Consider the following 17,990-nt stretch of genomic DNA (forward strand, 5'->3'; position numbering starts at 1 on the left):
AAAGTGAAGGGGAGGTAAAGACTTTCCCAGATTTAAAAAAAGAAACAAAACAATGTCACCAGCAGATCCACCCTGCAAGAATGCTAAAGGAAGTTCTTTAGGCTGAAAACAAATGACCTTAGATGGTGATTCAAACTAACATGAACAAAGAACATGAGTAAAGGTAATTACTGTATATAATTTTATTTTGATTGTTGATTTTAGAGAAAAGGGGAGAGAGAGTGTTATTCCACTTATTTATGCATTCATTCATTGTTTATTCTTATATGTGCCTTGACTGAGGATCTAACCCACAACTTTGGTGTACCAGGACAATGCTATAACCAACTGAGCTAACCAGCCAAGGCCTACTGTATGTACTTTTAAAAGGGAGGGTAACCACATATTTTCTTTCTCTTTTTTTTTTTAAAAACATTTCATTACTGTGGGCTTCTAGCCAAGATGGAGGTATTTAGGTATATATGCTTTGCCTCTGCAAAACCAAAAGGATAACTATCAATTTAAAAGCAAAAACCAACCAGAACTGCCAGAAAATCAAACTGTATAAAGTCCAACAACCAAGGAGTTAAAGAAGAAACAGTCATCCAGAGTGGTAGGAGGGGTGGAGACGGGCAGCCAGGGCAGAAGAGGACGTGCAGCAAAGCAGTGGCTGGTGGACTGGGAAGGCCAGGTAGCAGCTGGTGGACCAGGTGGTCCCACTTTCGTGTGTGGGTAAACTGGGAGGAACAAATGGGGAGTGAAACAGACTACCCAACCCAGGGTTACAGTGCCAGGAAAATAAAGCTTCAAAACCTCTGGCTGTAAAAACCTGTGGGGGATGTGGCAGCGAAAGAAACTGCCAGTTCCTCAGGAGTGTCCGTTGGGAGTGGCCCACGGGGTCCTAGGACATACACAAACCCACCCACTGAGGGAATTAGCACCCGGGCACCAACTGGAAGGGCACCAATCACTTGTGGGAAGCAGGGAAATGACTGAAAGCAGGGCGAGAGCCAAGCAAGTGGCATTGTTCCCTCTCTGACCCCTCCTCCATATAGTACCATGTGTACCAGGTCCGGGCAGCAATTGCGCCGGGGGGTTGGAGCGCGTTGTGGGGAGCATGGCGCTCCTGGATCTGAGGGTTACCATCTGGGGCCAGCTGAGATGGGAGAAGGGCTCTGAATCCCGTAGAGCCTGTCCCGGGGTTGTCACGGATGGGAGGAATAAACATGAGTCGTCGCAAACACTTCTCTATTTGCCAAGAGAGGGGATGTGGTACATCTCTCTAGTGGGGAGGCCCAGAGTCCCTTCATTCAAAGGCTTTTATTGAAAGGGTTATCAGTGGGGCTAGGTAACAAGAATGCACAGGTGATCTCATTACATCCGTATGTTAATGTTCACAGAGAACGGGTAATGTTTTAAAGAAAAATGGCAGGAGCGCACCAATTTACATGGGTCTGAGAGGAGACTAGTAAACATGAGAGCATAGTAAACATAAGAGTGCCTAAGGATATAGGGTTAGGGTCTGTGAATAATGTAAATTTCCTCCCCAGCATGAGCTGGCTAGAGCTGCTGAGGGAAGAACAAAACACACTTGAAAGAATTTACTTTTAGGCTTCATTTCCCTGGGAACCACCAGATCTGGTTTAGGACTGACTCTGGTATTATTTCGAGCCTGAGCCAGGCGGCAGGGAGGGAGCCACCAAGAAACAAGGAGACTTCTTTTGAATAGAATGAGGACTCTGGCCATGTCCAAGCCAAGCCCAGGGGTGTGGGCCTTTTTGCCCTTTCTTCTTGTTCCCCAATTTCTTGTCTGCTGCCAGTATTCGATTGGCATCTGTCTTGGGTTGTATACCTCAGCTTGAGATAACTTCCCCATCATGGATCACCGATCATGGCAAAGCAGAGACAGGAGCTATGCCCCTGCCAGGGGGGACAGGTTATGTCTCTTCAGGAGCCTGTTTTCTCCAAGGCCTCCCTGAATGTTTCCAGTCTTGGAGCCCTTGAGCCTGTCGGCAAGGTTACAGTTCCTGAAACCAGACAGGGCATTTCCCAACACAGCACCACAACGCTGCCAAGTGGGTTGCCCCACCCTGGAGAATACATAAGGCTCTGCCCCCTACAATGTAACAGGTTCACCAAGACAAAGAAGTATGGCCCAAATGAAAGAACAGATCAAAACTTTAGAAAATAGAACTAAGTGATGAAGAGATAGTCAACCTATCAGATGCAGAGTTCAAAACACTGGTAATCAGGATGCTCCCAGAAATGAATGAGTACGGCCACAAAATATAGGAAGTGAACACTATACAAAGTGAAATAAAGAAAAATATGCAGGGAACCACCAGTAATGGGAATGAAACGGACTCAAATCTACGATTTGGAACAAAAGGAAGAAATAAATGTCCAACCAGAACAGAATGAAGAAACAAGAATTCAAAAAGATGAGAGGAATAGGAGCCTCCAGGACAACTTTAAACGTTCCCAACATCCGAATCATAGAGGTTGTGGAACCTCATAGAGGTGCTGGAAGAAGAGGAGAAAGAGCAAGAAATCGAAAACTTACTTGAAAAAATGAAAGAAAGCTTTCCCAGTCTGGCCAGGGAAATAGACATACAAGTCCAGGAAGCTCAGAGAGTCCCAAACAAGTTGGACCTAAAGAGGAACAACACACCAAGGCACATAATTACTTTACCCAAGATTAAAGGTGAAAGAATCTTAAAAGCAGGAAGAGGAAAGGAGAGAGTTCCCTACAAAGGAGTTCCCATAAAGCTGTCAGCTGATTTCTCCAAAGAAACCTTGCAGGCAAGAAGGGGCTGGAGAGAAGTATTCAGAGTCATGAAAGGCAAGGACCTACATCCAAGATTACTCTGTCTAGCAAAACTATCATTTAGAATGGAAGGGCAGACAGATAAAGTGCTTCCCAGATAAGGAATTCATCATCACCAAGCTAAATGTTAGAGACTTACTATCTAGGAAAATAAGATCACAACTATGAAGAATAAAATGACAAACCCACAACTATCATCAACTGAACCTAAAAAATAAAACCAAAAGCAAACTAAGTAAACAGCTAGAACATGAACACAATCACAGAAATAAGAGATCACATGGAGGGTTATCAGCAAGGAGGGGGAGAGGAGAGAATGGAGGAAAAGGTACAGGGAATAAGAGGCATAATTGGTAGGTACAAAATAGGGGGAGGTTGAGAATAGTATAGGAGGTGGAGAAGCCAAGGAACTTATGGGTACAACCCATGGACATGAACTAAGGGATGGTAATGCTATAGGGAATGGAGGAACCAGGCAGCGGGGGATAAAGGGGAGAAAAAAAATTGGGACAACTGTAATAGCATGATCAATGAAATATACTTAAAAAATAAACACTTAAAAAGCAATTGTGTAAAGTGATAGTACATAGTATATTCTTGGGCCTATAATATATGAAAATATATTAGTAATATGTCTGTCAATAACAGCACCGAAGAGGTGAGAACAGAACTGTGTTAAGCCAAGGAAATGACTATAGATGATAAATAATTACTGTGTTTTTGGGTTTGTTATAAGTGTAATATGTACAACATCAATACCATAAAAGGGAACAGAATTATATAGATTAACATTTCTATATCTCACTGGCTGTAAGGTAGTATAAGTCTGAAGCTGATTCTGTACATTAAAGTGTATGTAGTAAATCCTGTAGCAGTGATTTTCAACCATTTTCATTTCATGGCCCACCTAAATAAGTAAAATTCTGTAGTACATCAAAACATACTATTTTTGCCAACCTGACAAAAATAGGTATAATAATTATTCATATACACTGGACCAGCCATTGTTGTGTTGGCCCTTGTCATTTTTTAACTTGACAATCTAAGGGAAAAAACTTCAGTATCCCTGACTAAATATAGTCAGGTATTGCATGTCTTAAATTCTTGTGGCACACCACTGTGACATAGCACACCGTTGAAAATTGCTGCCCTAGAACAACCAGTAGTGACAAAAACAAATATAGAGTGAAAAAGTTACTAAGGAAATTAAAGTGCTTCATTTGGAAATTTTTACTAAATGCAAAAGAAAGCAGTGAATGAGTTCTAAAGAAAAAAAAAATGAGGCACATGAAAACAAAAAATGAAAAGCTGTCAAATCCAACTCTATCAATAGCAACATTAAATATGAGTTGATTAAACAATTAAATTTAAAAAGAGATTGTTAGACTGGGTCCAACTATATGCTCTGTACAAGAAACATTTTAAGTTTAAAGATAATATATATAAAGTATAAGGATTGACAAATAAATACCATGCAAATAAGAAAACTGGAGTGGTACTCCAGCTGGTACCTCAGTGGACTGAGTGCCAGCCTGCGAACCAAAGGGTCGCTGGTTCAGTTCCCAGTGTAAGGCACATGCCTGGGTTGCAGGCCAGGTCCCCAGTAGGGGGTATGCGAGGTGCAACCACACATTGTTATTTCTCTCCCTTTTTTCCTCCCCTCCCTTCTCTAAAAAGAAATAAAATCTTAAAAAAAAAAAAAAAAAAAAAAAGCTGGATTGGCTATACTATTATCAGAATAAAAAGACTAAAAAATGTTTCTAGAGATAAAGAGGGACATTTTATAATGGGGAAGGGGTCTTCCACTAGAGAGATAAAACAGTTTTATAAACAGCACCAGAATATAGGAAGCAAAAGCTGGCAAGTGGAGAGAGAAATAGACAATTCAACAGTAATAGTTGGGAAATTTACTATTCCACTTTCAAAAATGGACAAAACAGTCACAAGGAAACAGCAGTGTAAACTAAATAGACCCAGCAGGCATCTATAGACCACACCAGCCGCAACAGCAAAATATGCAGGGGTGGACAAGAGTAGGTTTACAGTTGTAATACAAATAATACAATAATAAATAATGTAAGAATAAACTTGAATATGTTTACAACTATAAACCAATGTTTGCCCACTCCGTATATTGTTACATGCACATGGGACATTTTCCAGGATAGACCATGTGCTAGGCCACAAACGAAACCCAAGTACATTTAAAAGGATTAATGTCATAACAAAGGACGCTCTCTAATCACAATGTAAAGAAATTAGAAATCAACAGAAAATTTGGACAAATCACAAATATGTGAAAATGAAAGTACATATTACTGAATAACTAGTTGGTTGGAGAAGAAATCAAAAGGGAAACCAGAAAATACTTTGAGATAAAATAAAGTTACCACCTAAAAAAACTTACGGGATACAGTTAAAGCAGTGCTAAGAGGAAACTTCCAGCAATAAATTCCTGTATTAAGAAAGAAGGGCCCTGGCTGGGTAAGCTCAGTTGGTTGGGGTGTTGTCCTGATATGCCAAGATTCAGAGTTCGAGCTTTGGTCAGCACACATACAAGGGGCAACCAATGAATGCATAAATAGATGGAACAACAAATCGATGTTGTCTTCTCCCTCCCGCTCCCTCCCTTTCCTGTTTCTAGAATCAAGTTTTTTAAAAAAAGATTGAATCAGTAACCTAACCTTCCACCTTAAGTCACTAGAAAAAGAAGAGCAAAGTAAATTTAAAGCAAACAGAAGGATATAATAAAGATTATAGTAGAAGTTGGTGAACTAGAGAATTGAAAAGCAATAGAGAAGATTAAGAAAACCAAAAACTGGTACAGTCATACCTTGGTACGTGTCAGCTTCAGAACTCATCAAAACCTGTACGCATCACATTTTGACAAGAAGAAGATGTTTTAGCACTTGGTGCTTGTTTGGAACTCATCACACTTGTTAGAACTTGTATGGGTCATGACACCACCCTACAAGAGAAAATGCTTCATTGTTTGGTACTTGTCAGTTTCTGTGCTCGTCTCAAGTTGCGGAACGAATTAAGGAGTACTGAGGAACCACTGTACTTTGAAAAGGTCAACAAAATTGGTAAAACTTTAGATAGATTGATATAGAAAAAAAGAAGGAAGACTGAAATTGCTAGAATCAGAAATGGGCAAACATTACCACTGACCTTTCAAAAGTTTAAAGGATTATAAAAGAATACTTTGAACAACTGTATATCAATGAATTACATGGCTTAGATAAAATGGACAATTTTTTAGAAACATGAAAACTTCTGAAACTGACAAGAAATAGGCAATCTGAATAGACCTGTAACAGGTGAAGAAATTAATCAAAATTACCTACAAAGTGTTGTCAGCCTATATGACTTCACTGCTGAGTTCTGTTAAACATTTAAGGAAGAGTTAGTACTGTTTCTTCACAAACTCTTCCCAAAAATTGAGAAGGGGAACACTTCCCAATTTATGAAGGTAGTATTATTCTAAAATCAAAGACATTACAAGAAAACTACAGGCCAGTATCTCTTGTGAATATAAAGACAAAATCCTGAACAAAATACAAACTAAACTTAACAGCATATGAAAATTGGTACATTGTGACCAAATGCTCTTTATGCTGGAAATGCAAGGTTGGTGTAAAGTTCACCAACTACTTTACATTAGTAAAATAAAAAACCAAAGTCACATTTGGTTTTTATATTAGTAAAATAAAAAACCAAAGTCATATTGTCATCGCAGTAGATGCAGAAATGATAAAATCATTCAAAAAACTAGGAACAGAAGGGAGCTTTTGTAACATAATAAAGGGCATCTGTGAAAAGTCCAAAGGTAACATAACATGATACTTAATGGTGAAAGACTTGAATACCCGTAAGATTAGGATTACGCCACGACTGTCTGTTGTCTTCACTTCTATTTGACATTGTATTGGAGACTCTCAACATGGTAATTACGCAAGGAAAATACAGGCATTAAGATTGGAAAGAAAGAAGCAAAACTCTGGCAGATGACATGAGCTTGTTTTGCGAACAATCCTAAGGATTCCTCTAAAAAAAGTATTAGAACTTATAAGCAAGTTGAGCAATGTTGCAGGATATGAAATCAATACACAAAAGTCGGTCATATTTGTATAGACTTGTAATGAACAATTCAGAAGTGAAAATTAAGAAGAAAATTCCATTTACCATAGCATCATAAAGATTAATACCTAAGAATGAATTTAATAAGAAATGTGAAACTCTGAAAACTACAAAACATTGTTGAAAGAAATTTAAAAGATCTAAGTAAATAGAAAACATCCCATATTTGTGGATTGGTAGACTTAACATTAAGGTGACATTACTCCTCAAATTGATCTCCAGTTCATTGCAGTCCATACCAGAATTATTGGTAGCTGACTTCTTTGTAGAAATTGATAAACTGATTCTGAAATTCATGTAGAATTATAAAGTATCCAGAAGAGCCAATACATTTTGAAAAGAATAAAATAGGAGTTACACTTCATGATTTCAAAACATTTCAAAAATGGTAATCAAGACTGTGGGAAGTTGGCATCAGGATACACATGGCGATCAATGGAATAGAATTGAGAATGGAGAAGTGAAACTATGGTTAACTGACTTCAACAAGTATTACGGCCATTCAATAAAGAGTAGCCTTTTCCACAAATGCTAGGATAACTGGGTAGCCATATGCAAAAGAAGGTAGTTGGGCCCTTACCTCATGTCATAAAGAAAAACTAACTGAAAATGGATGACAGACATATGTGTAAGAGCTAAAACTTTAAAACTCTAAGAAGGAAAGTAAGGTAAAGAATCCCTAATTATGACACTAAAAGTATGAGCAACAAAAGAAAAAATAGGTTAATTTTGACTTCATGAAAATTAAAATCTTTTGTGTTTCAAAGGACCCATCAAGAAAGTGAAAAAGACAACCAATAGAATGGAAGAAAATAATAAAAAATCATATCTAATAAAGGTCTATTTAGAATATATAAAGGCCTCTTGCAATGCAGTGATAAAAAGACAACCCAGTTTAAAAATGGTCAAAGAATTTTTTTTTCTGGTCCTGGCCCTGCTTCTCACCCACAAAGAACCTGCATAGACATTTTTTTAATGGAGGATATACAGCTGGGAAATAGATATGTGAAGAGACATCTAGCCCACTAGGAGGGCTAGAAGTCAAGTTTTGGTGAGGATGTGGGGAAATTGTCAACCCTTGTATACTGCTAGTAGGAATATAAAATGGCACAGCCACTTTGGAAAAATAGTTCGGCAGTTTTGATTAAACACACCCAGCAGTTCCATTCATAGGTATATATACCTAAGAGGATGAAAACATGACTATATAAAAACGTATCCACAAATAATTATACAAATGTTATTCGTAATAGTCAAAAAGTAAAAGGAACCTAAATGTCCATCACTTGATAAGCAGGTAATTATAATGGAGTATGTTAATACGGTGGGATATTTTTCCACTATAAAAAGGAGTAAAATACTGATGTGTGCTGCAACATGGATGAACCTTGAAAATAACATGCTAAGTAAAAGAAGCCAGGCATACAAGATCACATATGATTCATATGAAATGTCAATAATAGGAGTGATAGCTTGAAGCGATGAGGATGTATTTAAAAGTTGACTGTGGTGATGTTTGCACGTAGCTGTGAATATACTAAAAACCAATGAATCATATACTTTAATAAAGCTGTTAAGAAAAGGAATCATTTCTGGTATCCCTGTGTGGTGGACCTGGGCATGTATGCATATTAAAGGCAGAACTATTAGAACAACAGAGCTCTTTACAGTAAGCTAAGCTCATCTGTTTCTTTCCTCTCTTATTTTTGTAGAAAACATGACTACCCCAGGAAAAGAAAACTTTCGCCTGAAAAGTTACAAAAATAAGTCCCTGAATCCTGATGAGATGCGCAGGAGGAGGGAAGAAGAAGGACTACAGTTACGTAAGCAGAAGAGAGAAGAGCAGGTAAGTCCTTTGCTATTATTAATTCCTTTTAAACAACTTAATGTTCTATTTTAAGCTTGAAACCACCTTCCTTTATTTTCATTTTAACAGTGTTTACACATGTACGCCCGCACATTCCACAGACACCAATAAAATCAATGTGTTTTGGGGTGGGGGAAAGGAGATGATGAAAAGTGGAATACTTGAATGAAGGAATCAGTTCCCATTTCCCCACTAGAACCACTGTTTCATACTTTGGCCTATTTGTTTTAGTGTATTTTATTTTTCTAAAGTTGTAACTTCCTTAAGCTTTTATGTGCATTTGTTAATGAGGTCTCAAGTGGCCAAGAAAACATTGCCTTTCATTGTAAACTTTAACTTGAAACTTTGTAAACATGTACAGAAATAAAGAACATATACTTCATAAAATCATCCTCTGGGTTCAGTAATTGTCAACAATTTGCCTTCATGTCTTTCTGCCTCTACATTTCTTTATTTAATAATTTAAAGCAAAATCTTAAGTGTCTTTCAGGACAGCAAAATGTTATTTTCCTGTTCTTTATACCTTTTACTTGAATTCTGTTATTTCCTGTAAGAAATGCAAGGAATTTTATTTTTCTCTAAAGTCAGTTTGTGTAAAGACTTCCAAAAACTTACTATGGTGGTATGTGAAATGTCATATATTTGATCATAATGTACATTCTTTTGAAATGTTTCCCAGTCATATTTGTATTTTCAATAATCCTTTAGTTCTTCAGGATGGAAAAGAAAAATTCAGTAATCTCTTTGTCACACACCTTGTAAAATCCCCTTTGAAATTCCTCATAATCACCTTTACAGAAATGTTGAAATATAATTGGCACACTTACAAACAGTCTGTCTTGTTAGTTTGGATGACAGTTATACAACTTCCATTCTTAGTTAAGTCTACATAATTTTTGTCCCAAGGCACATTAAAATGGATATAAAATACTTATCGAAAGTAAGCACTTTCATCATCCAGAAGTGTTACCAAACTTTCCCAAAACAGGATTGAGCTCTTTAAAGTCTTCCAGTGATGGTGTTTGGCAGGACATTATTTTTAAAAAATGGTTTTAACTTGAGAACCAAGGTGGCAGAGGAGTGAGTGGAAGTCACAATGACCTCCTCCCAGGAAGAACCTGGAATTACAACTAAATTGTGGAGAAATTACCTGGAACAAACAACTGAACAGTAGCGAGAGAGGAGCCTTGTAACCTTGGAGACAAACGAATCAACTTTAGCACAACCTAAGTGGTAAAGAGTGCAATAGAGACTCAAGAAGGTGGGCAGGACATCCGTGGGTGGTAGCACCAGAAGGATATTGAAACAACCAGTTGGGTCTCCCTGAGAAGAGTGAGGTCTAAACCATAAGCAGGCATCTCCAGCCTACAGCACCAGAGCCCAAAAAGTACACAGATAACAGCCAAATTGTGAAAGGTGGCAGGGTTGCTCTCTGCCAGAGCAAAGATGCAAAGAGCTGTTTAAAGGGCCAACACATACATTTTTATTTGCAGCCACTTACCCTGGTCTCCTACAAAAGCCGGGGGAAAGAGTGGGCTGGATACACCTGAGGAGAGACTGTGGAAGGAGGCTTTGAGGAGAGAACTGAGAGAGTGGGCAGGGGATCCCAGTGCTGAATCCTCCCCCATATGACAGCAGCCATCTTGCTTAGGCAGACCACTCCCCTGAGCAGCAACAGCATGAGAGGACCCAGTAGCCTTGCCCTGTGCTGTCTCTAAGCTGATCTGCTTAGTGCAGAATGGCAGCCACAGATAGTAGATGCCTGGCTAAAGGGCTGCACAGGTTGGTCTAGAGACACTTGAGAAGAGACTAGAGACGGAGGCTTTGGGGAGAGAAAGGAGAGAGTGAATGGTGGGATCCTGGTACTGACTCCTCCCCCATGTGGCAGCAGCCATCTTGCTCAGGGAGACCACCCCTGAAGAACAGCAGCATGGGAAGACCCAATAACCCTGCCCATAGGAGAGACTCTGCCCCGTCCTGTGGTGTCTCTAAACCAGACTGCTGAATGCAGAGGTACTAGATTAATAGCTGAAGGAGACAGCCACAGACAGTAGGTTCTGACAGGGTCAGCATCTGACATCATCAGAGCCAGATCCAGAGAGAGAAAAAAAACAGTGGTTTCCTGTGATAGAAGTTCACACCACAAAGTCGGGAAATCAAAACAGATAAATTTAAAGCAGAAGCAAAAGGGAAGAGCCCCAGAAATAATGGGAAGACAAAGAAACACCCCCCAGTTAAGGGGAAAGGAGGAATCCCCAGAAAAGGAACTAAATGAAATAGAGGCAACTCAAATATATATTGAGTACAAAACAACAGTTATAAGGAAGCTCAGTGAGCTCAGAGAGAATTACCAAAAGCTACATGGAAACCGAGGAACTTACTGCAAACTATATCAGCATGAAAAAGGACATAGAAACTATCAATGAGAGACAAGAGGAAATGAATAAAATTTCTGAATTGGAGAAAGCAGTGAAAGGAATCAAATGTAGGCTAGATGAAGCAGAGTATCGAATCAGCGAGCTGGAGGATAAGGTAGAAAAAGAGCACCCAGAAAGAGCAAGAAAATGAAAACAGACTCAAAGAGAATGAAGAGGCATTGAGAGAAATGCAAGACAACCTGAAATGTAATAGTGCCCATATAATAGAGATACCAGAAGGAGAAGAGGAAAGGATAGAGAACCCGTTTGAAAAAGTAATGATGGAAAACTTACCTAATTTATGGAGAGAAAAAGTCACACAAGTCCAGTGAACACGGAGGGTCCCACTCAAGAGGAATCCAATTAGGCCCACTCCAAGACACATCACCATGAAAATGGCCAATACCGAAGACAGAGAATCCTAAAGGAAGCAAGGGAGAAAGAGTAATTTATAAGAGAGCCCCAATATGGCTAACAGCTGACTTCTCAACAGAAACACTACAAGCCAGAAGGGAATGGCAAGAAATATTCCAAGTCATGAAAAGCAAAGGCCTGCAACCAAGACTGCTCTACCCAGCAAGGCTCTCAATTAAAATGGAAGGTGAAATAAGGAGTTTCCCGGACCAAAGAAGGCTAAAAGAATGCATCTCCACCAAATCAGCATTGCAAAATATGCTAAAGAAGATGAAGAAAAAGAGTCTGTGAATACCCAGTTCCTTTCACAATCACCAATACTTGATATTACCAATATTTTTTAATACGTATTAGTCTGATTGTGACAATGATGTGTTATGTTAATTGTTCCTTTGTTGAAACTAAACCTGTTTTTGTATGTTTCTTGACTATTTTTAATATTTTTAAAAAGTTTTCAATGACTTCTTGGTATTCTTTATCTATTTTTTGTTTAAAGGTTTGTAGAATTTTTGCCCTAAAAAGACAAAAAAACCTACTAACCATTTTAGATGTGTTGCAGATACTTTTCTATTCTATTACTTGTCCTTTAACTTTTTTAATAGGTGTATTACTATATAGTCTTAAATGTTTAATATAGTCATATTGTCAATATTTTACTTTATAGCTTCTGTGTTTGAATATATTATTTCTGGGTAAGAAAAATATTATTTTGAATTTTCTCCAGAAACTCCTTAGATTTTACATACTGATTTTTAACTCACCTGAATATTTCTTGTATAAGGTGTGAAATAGGGCTCTATATTTATTTCAAGTAATAGTGGTCTGTGCATCTTATTTGTTGAATAAGCCTTATTTTCCCCATTGATTTCAAATATCAATTTAAGCATATATTACATCATTAGTTATACATACATTTGTTTCTATAATGCTCCTTTTATTTCATTGACCTACTTGATTATTTCTGTGCTGGTGTCATGTTTTAATTGCTGAGACTTTATAATGGATTTACATTTTTTAATATTTTAAAATGGATCTTGACATTTGAAAAAGTAAATAAATAGAATCAATCTGCATTAAGGGAGGGAAGGAGGGAAGGAGGGAGGGAAGGAAGGAAGGAAGGAAGGAAGGAAGGAAGGAAGGAAGGAAGGAAGGAAGGAAGGAAGGAAGGAAGGAAGGAAGGAAGGAAGGATGGATCTCCTACATTTTGTGACATCATGGATGGAACTGGAGAGTATTATGCTAAGTGAAATAAGCCACTTGGTGAAAGACAAATACCATATGATCTCACTTATAAGTGAAATCTGTTCAACAAAATAAACTAACGAACAAAATAAACCACAGGCAAGGAAACATGGAGCAGACTGAAAGTGATCAGAGGGGATGGGGAAGGAGAACAATGGTGGAAAGAAGAAGGGACCAAACAAAGAACATGTATGAATGACCCATGGACATGGACAACAGAGTGGGAATTGTGGGAGAGGGGGCAGGGTGGGATGGGTGGAGGTGGGCAAAGGGGTAAAATTGAGACAACTGTAATAGAATAAACATGATTTTTTTAAAAAAATCATTTTAACCTGAGAGCATCTTAAGGAGTATCTGACACTCACCCTCACTTTACCTTCCTCTAAAAATACTTAGTCCATCACTTTTACCAAAGAAATTTAGAGACACACTTAGATGACTTTTTTTTTTTTTTTTTTTTTTTAGTAAGGACAGACTTTTGAGCTTGGAAGGACCATTTGACTCGCACACTGCGAGAGCTTTATAAAAGGCAAATGGGTTAGACAGAACCCTTCACATCTGAGAAATAAGGTAATCTGTCATAAATATTTTGCAGTTACAGTGAGCTGCTCAACATACAGGGTGGGGCAAAAGTAGGTTTACAGTTGTGAGTACATGAAAGAGTTTATTCTTGTATTATTTACTAATTATTGTATTATTTTCCATAGGAACACCTGCAAACCTACTCTTGCTCCACTCTGTATACAGTGCTTTTGAATAACACTGCATAAGATATTCCAAATAGTTAAAGTCCAATAGTACATTACAATCTCAGTGTTTAGTTGGGCTGTAGGTGTTTAAATCAAACACTATTACTGTTACTTGGCAGGGGGAACAGTTTGTAATATAGTAATAGAGTTTATATTAAGCACAACACATTAAGCTTTGAGTTCTTGCATTCTGCTTTCTCATCTTTGAAGTAACCACTTACTCATAAAAGGATGAGTTTTTCTTGTTTTTTTGTGGCTTTTTTGATTCATCTCTGTGTCTTATTTAAAGTGAAATCTTTTCTCTGCATTAGTTTCTGTGTTTGGAATAAATTTCAGAAATCACAACAGCATTGTTGTGTATTTATATTCACATATATAAATGTGAATATGTGTACGTATACGAGAACAAGTATAGATTTGATAGAACGACCACCCTACACATCATATTTGGCAAAAAGCCATTTGAAGATGCAGTAATGTCACTCTGTCATAAACAGTGTTCATTTTAAATAGATTTTTCATATTCACTTACCTGCTGAAGGCAAAATGCCTTATATTCTTAACGTATAAGTGGCAAGTGTGGTCCCACATATCTGAATAGAAATATTCGTAGTTGAAATTCTGTCATTATCTTCATTTTATGAGATCTAAAAGTGTTCTTAGGCATCAATAAATGTTTCTGTGATAAGTTTCTGGACTATTGCTCTATTTAAAATCTTAATTTTGTCATTTCATATGTGCCAGCTTATGTAGGGAGAACTGGTAAAACTAATCAGGCTTCTTAATATCCCAGCAGTGCTTGTTTCACGCCTAGTTTTTAAAAGAGTAAACATCAATAAAATGGCCAAGATGGAGGCATAGGTAGATATACTTTGCCTCCTTGCACAACCAAAAGAAGGACAACAACAAATTGAAAAACACAAAAACCTAGAACTGCCAGAAAATCAAACTGTATGGAAGTCTGACAACCAAGGAGTTAAGAAACATTCATCCAGACCGGTAGGAGGGGCAGAGACAGACAGCCAGGATGGAGAGGACGCAGGGCAAGGCTGGAGGATGGGGCAGGTGAGGTGGCGGCTGGCGGACCCGGCAGTCCCACATTTTCATGCAGAAAAACTAGAGGAAGAGCTGGGGAGCAAGACAGACCATGCAAGCCATGGTTGCAGTATGGGAAAAGAAAGTCTCAAAACCTTTGGCTGTAAAAATCTGTCGCGGTTGCAGTGGCAAGAGACCCTCCCAGCCTCACAGGAGAGTCCATTGGAGAGACCCACGTGATCCTAGAATGTATGCAAATCCACTCACCTGGGAATCGGCACCAGAAGGGCCCAATTTGCTTGTCAGTAGCAGGGGAAATGACGGAAAGCCGGTGGAGAGCCGAGCAAGCAGCATTATTCCCTCTCAGATCCTTCCCCCACAGACAGCATCACAACTCAGCGACCTGGGTTGCCCTGCCCTGGCAAATACCTAAGACTCCGCCTCTTAACTGTAACAGGAGTGCTGAGACAAGGAGAGAGGGCCCAAATGAAAGAACAGACCAAAGCTCCAAAAAATAAGCAGTGAACAGAGAGCCATTCTATCAGATGCACAGTTCAAAACACTGGTAATCAGGATGCTCACTGAATTTGAGTATGGTCACAGAATGGAGGAAAAAGTGAAGGTACGCAGAGTGAAATGAAGAAAAATATAGAGGGAACTTAAATGTTCTACTATCCAAATCGTAGGGGTGCCAGAAGGAGAAGAAGAAGAGCAAGAAGTTGAAAACTTACTTGAAAAAATAATGAGGGAGAACTTCCCCAGTCTGGCCAAGGAAATAGACTTCCAGGAAATCCAGGAAGCTCAGAGTCCCAAAGAAGTTGGACCCCAGGAAGCACATGCCAAGGCACATCATAATTAAGTTACCCAAGATTAAAGATGAGAGAATCTTAAAAGCAGCAAGAGAGAAGGAGACAGTTACCTACAAAGGAGTTCTCATAAGACTATCAGCTGATTTCTCCAAAGAAACCTTTCAGGCAAGAAGGGGCTGGCAGGAAGTTTTCAAAGTCATGAAAGGCAAGGACCTATGTCCAAGATTACTCTCTCCAGCAAAGCTATCATTTAAAATGGAAGGGCAGATGAAGTGCTTCCCAGATAAGGTCAAGTTAAAGGAGTTCATCATCACCAGGCCCTTATTATATGAAATGTTAAGGGGACTTTTCTAAGAAAAAGATAAAAAAATTATCAACAGTAAAACAGAGGGGAGGGGAAGGGGAAAAAATGGGGGGGAAGTTATAGGGAATTAGCATAAATAGTAGGTACAAAATTGGCAGGGGAATGTTAAGAATAGTATAGGAAATGGAGAAGCTAAAGAACTTACATGTATGACTCATGGACATGAACTAAGGGGAGGGATGCTGGTGGTGCAGGGCAGAGGGGAATAAAAGGGAGAAAAAAATGGGACAACTGTAATAACATTATCAATAAAATAAAAATAATCAATAAAATACAGATTCATTTAAGTCTGCTTAGCTTTCCAATGTTGCTTTGTCATCTCTCTGGGAAAGTCACAGGCTTTTAGGCCAGCTGAATAGCTATATTTGAGGGTAGTACAGGAGTTAATGCTGCCAGTTATGTATAAAAGATTAGCTATTTTAGGGTTATCCTTTTAGCGGACAAGCACTTAATATCTGTTATCTTGGCAGCACTGTATAAATGATCTGTGTCCATTTGACACTGACAAAACAAACTAAAATTTATTTCTGGCAAAATTTACAAGGTGATACTCTGATTGAGCAAGCATTTATAATTTTTCATATACAAAACAGTGAATGCTTTACATTTACTATTAAAATATTTTTTATTAAACAGACCCATGTTAACTCAGTCTGAGTAGGTAATGCAGTACTATTTTAAAGTTGTAAAAGCAACAGTGATGAAGAATGGAGGCTTACTTATTGTTTTTAGTTACAAGAATTACCTTGTGAAGTGAGCAAGTTGCTAAACTCATGGACAGCCAATTTTTCCCATTGATTAACTTGGTTGACAAGTGTGGACAACATGTAAATAAGGTATACCTGTAAATAAGATATACAAGTCATGATTGTTTTGGTAGTGTTTTTCTTTTTCAAAACCAATTTTTCTCTGAGTAATACATGGACAGAGTTGAAAAAGTTAAATAGTGCAAAAATACTTGGAACCAAACCAGGAGTGTTCTCATCCCAAGTAAACTAGTTTTACAACCCTCTTAACTGTTCATTGCGGCTTATACTGCTAAATTTCTAAGTAATGTGTATATGTTACAATATATCTTTATCAACATAAAATATTTTTCATTGATGTTCTGTTGTGAGAGGTGAATTTTTAAACTATTGTACCACTCTTTCCCTTACATCCATCCTCATAGTATTGTTATATTACAATATCTAAGAATTGCTTAGCTGAATAGTATACTGAGGTTACATTTTCTTTCTTATACTTTGTTTTTCCTGGAGGTAATTGTCTTTTTTTTTTTTTTTTTTTTTTAACTCGAGTGGCTTTCTTTGACATCCTGGCTGCCTTCTCATTCTCTCTTACAGCTCTTTTGCATTATTTTGGTCTCATTTTCTACTTGGTTAAACTTTTCAGATAATTTATCAGTTACAGTTTCTCCCCTGCCGTTCCCAAGACCTGTCTTCCGTCCGTGTGCTCCAGTCAGTATTGTTTATCCTGTATAGCTGTAGTCTTAGGACTTACAGCTATTGTCTTAGGACTTAACCTTTTTGGGAATTTCTTATCTCTTTTCTTGTGTTGATACATATGATATAAATGGTATTGTATTTTTAATTTCAATTGTTACAGCAGTTATGTTTCATGACCTATAGGAATTAAAGATCCTGCCATACCTATTAAAAGCAGTGGCTTTGGATATAAATTTTGCAAACCAATAGATGTACTTTTAGTGATTAAGTTTGACTTGGAGTAATGTAAATGTTTTAAATGATTGTAAAACAAAATTAAATCAAAATGAGGAAAGAAATTCTTAAAAATAAACAAAAGGAATTAAATAGCCCTGTGTGTCATGCTTGTGGCTAAATTATACAGAGAGGAATTATTTTAGTACATTTAAAATATGGCAATGTGATTAATTATCTATTAGAATATATCCAAAGGGTAAAAAGAAGTATAAACAAACCTTCAACTGATTTTAGTAATCACACGATTGATAGTTACATGGATACAGCAAATACATACTTATTAATTTAGGAACCTGGATTTTTTAGATTAAGAAAATGTGGAAATACAAAAGCAAAGAAATTATATAAATTTGAATTAGTAATATCGCTAGGGACTGAAAAGGCCTAGAAATAGGGAAATACCTTGAAATGTAGTGAGTGCCCCCA

The 17,990-nt window shown here is 37.8% G+C and overlaps 1 protein-coding gene across 1 annotated transcript in view; it reads left to right on the forward strand.

The window, feature by feature from the left end:
- The window catches only part of KPNA1 (karyopherin subunit alpha 1), a 76,563-nt gene that overhangs the window by 14,363 nt on the left and 44,210 nt on the right, over positions 1–17,990 (forward strand). Inside the window, exon 2 of the mRNA XM_054575217.1 lies at positions 8,659–8,792. Within this exon, the coding sequence (XP_054431192.1) occupies positions 8,664–8,792 (129 nt within the window). The 5' untranslated portion in view covers positions 8,659–8,663. The remainder of the gene's footprint in view (positions 1–8,658; positions 8,793–17,990) is intronic.

This window comes from Pteronotus mesoamericanus, unplaced genomic scaffold, assembly GCF_021234165.1.
Source record: "Pteronotus mesoamericanus isolate MK-2021 breed Mesoamerican mustached bat unplaced genomic scaffold, CSHL_Meso_final contig_27, whole genome shotgun sequence".
In the NCBI taxonomy this organism is placed as follows: domain Eukaryota; kingdom Metazoa; phylum Chordata; class Mammalia; order Chiroptera; family Mormoopidae; genus Pteronotus; species Pteronotus mesoamericanus.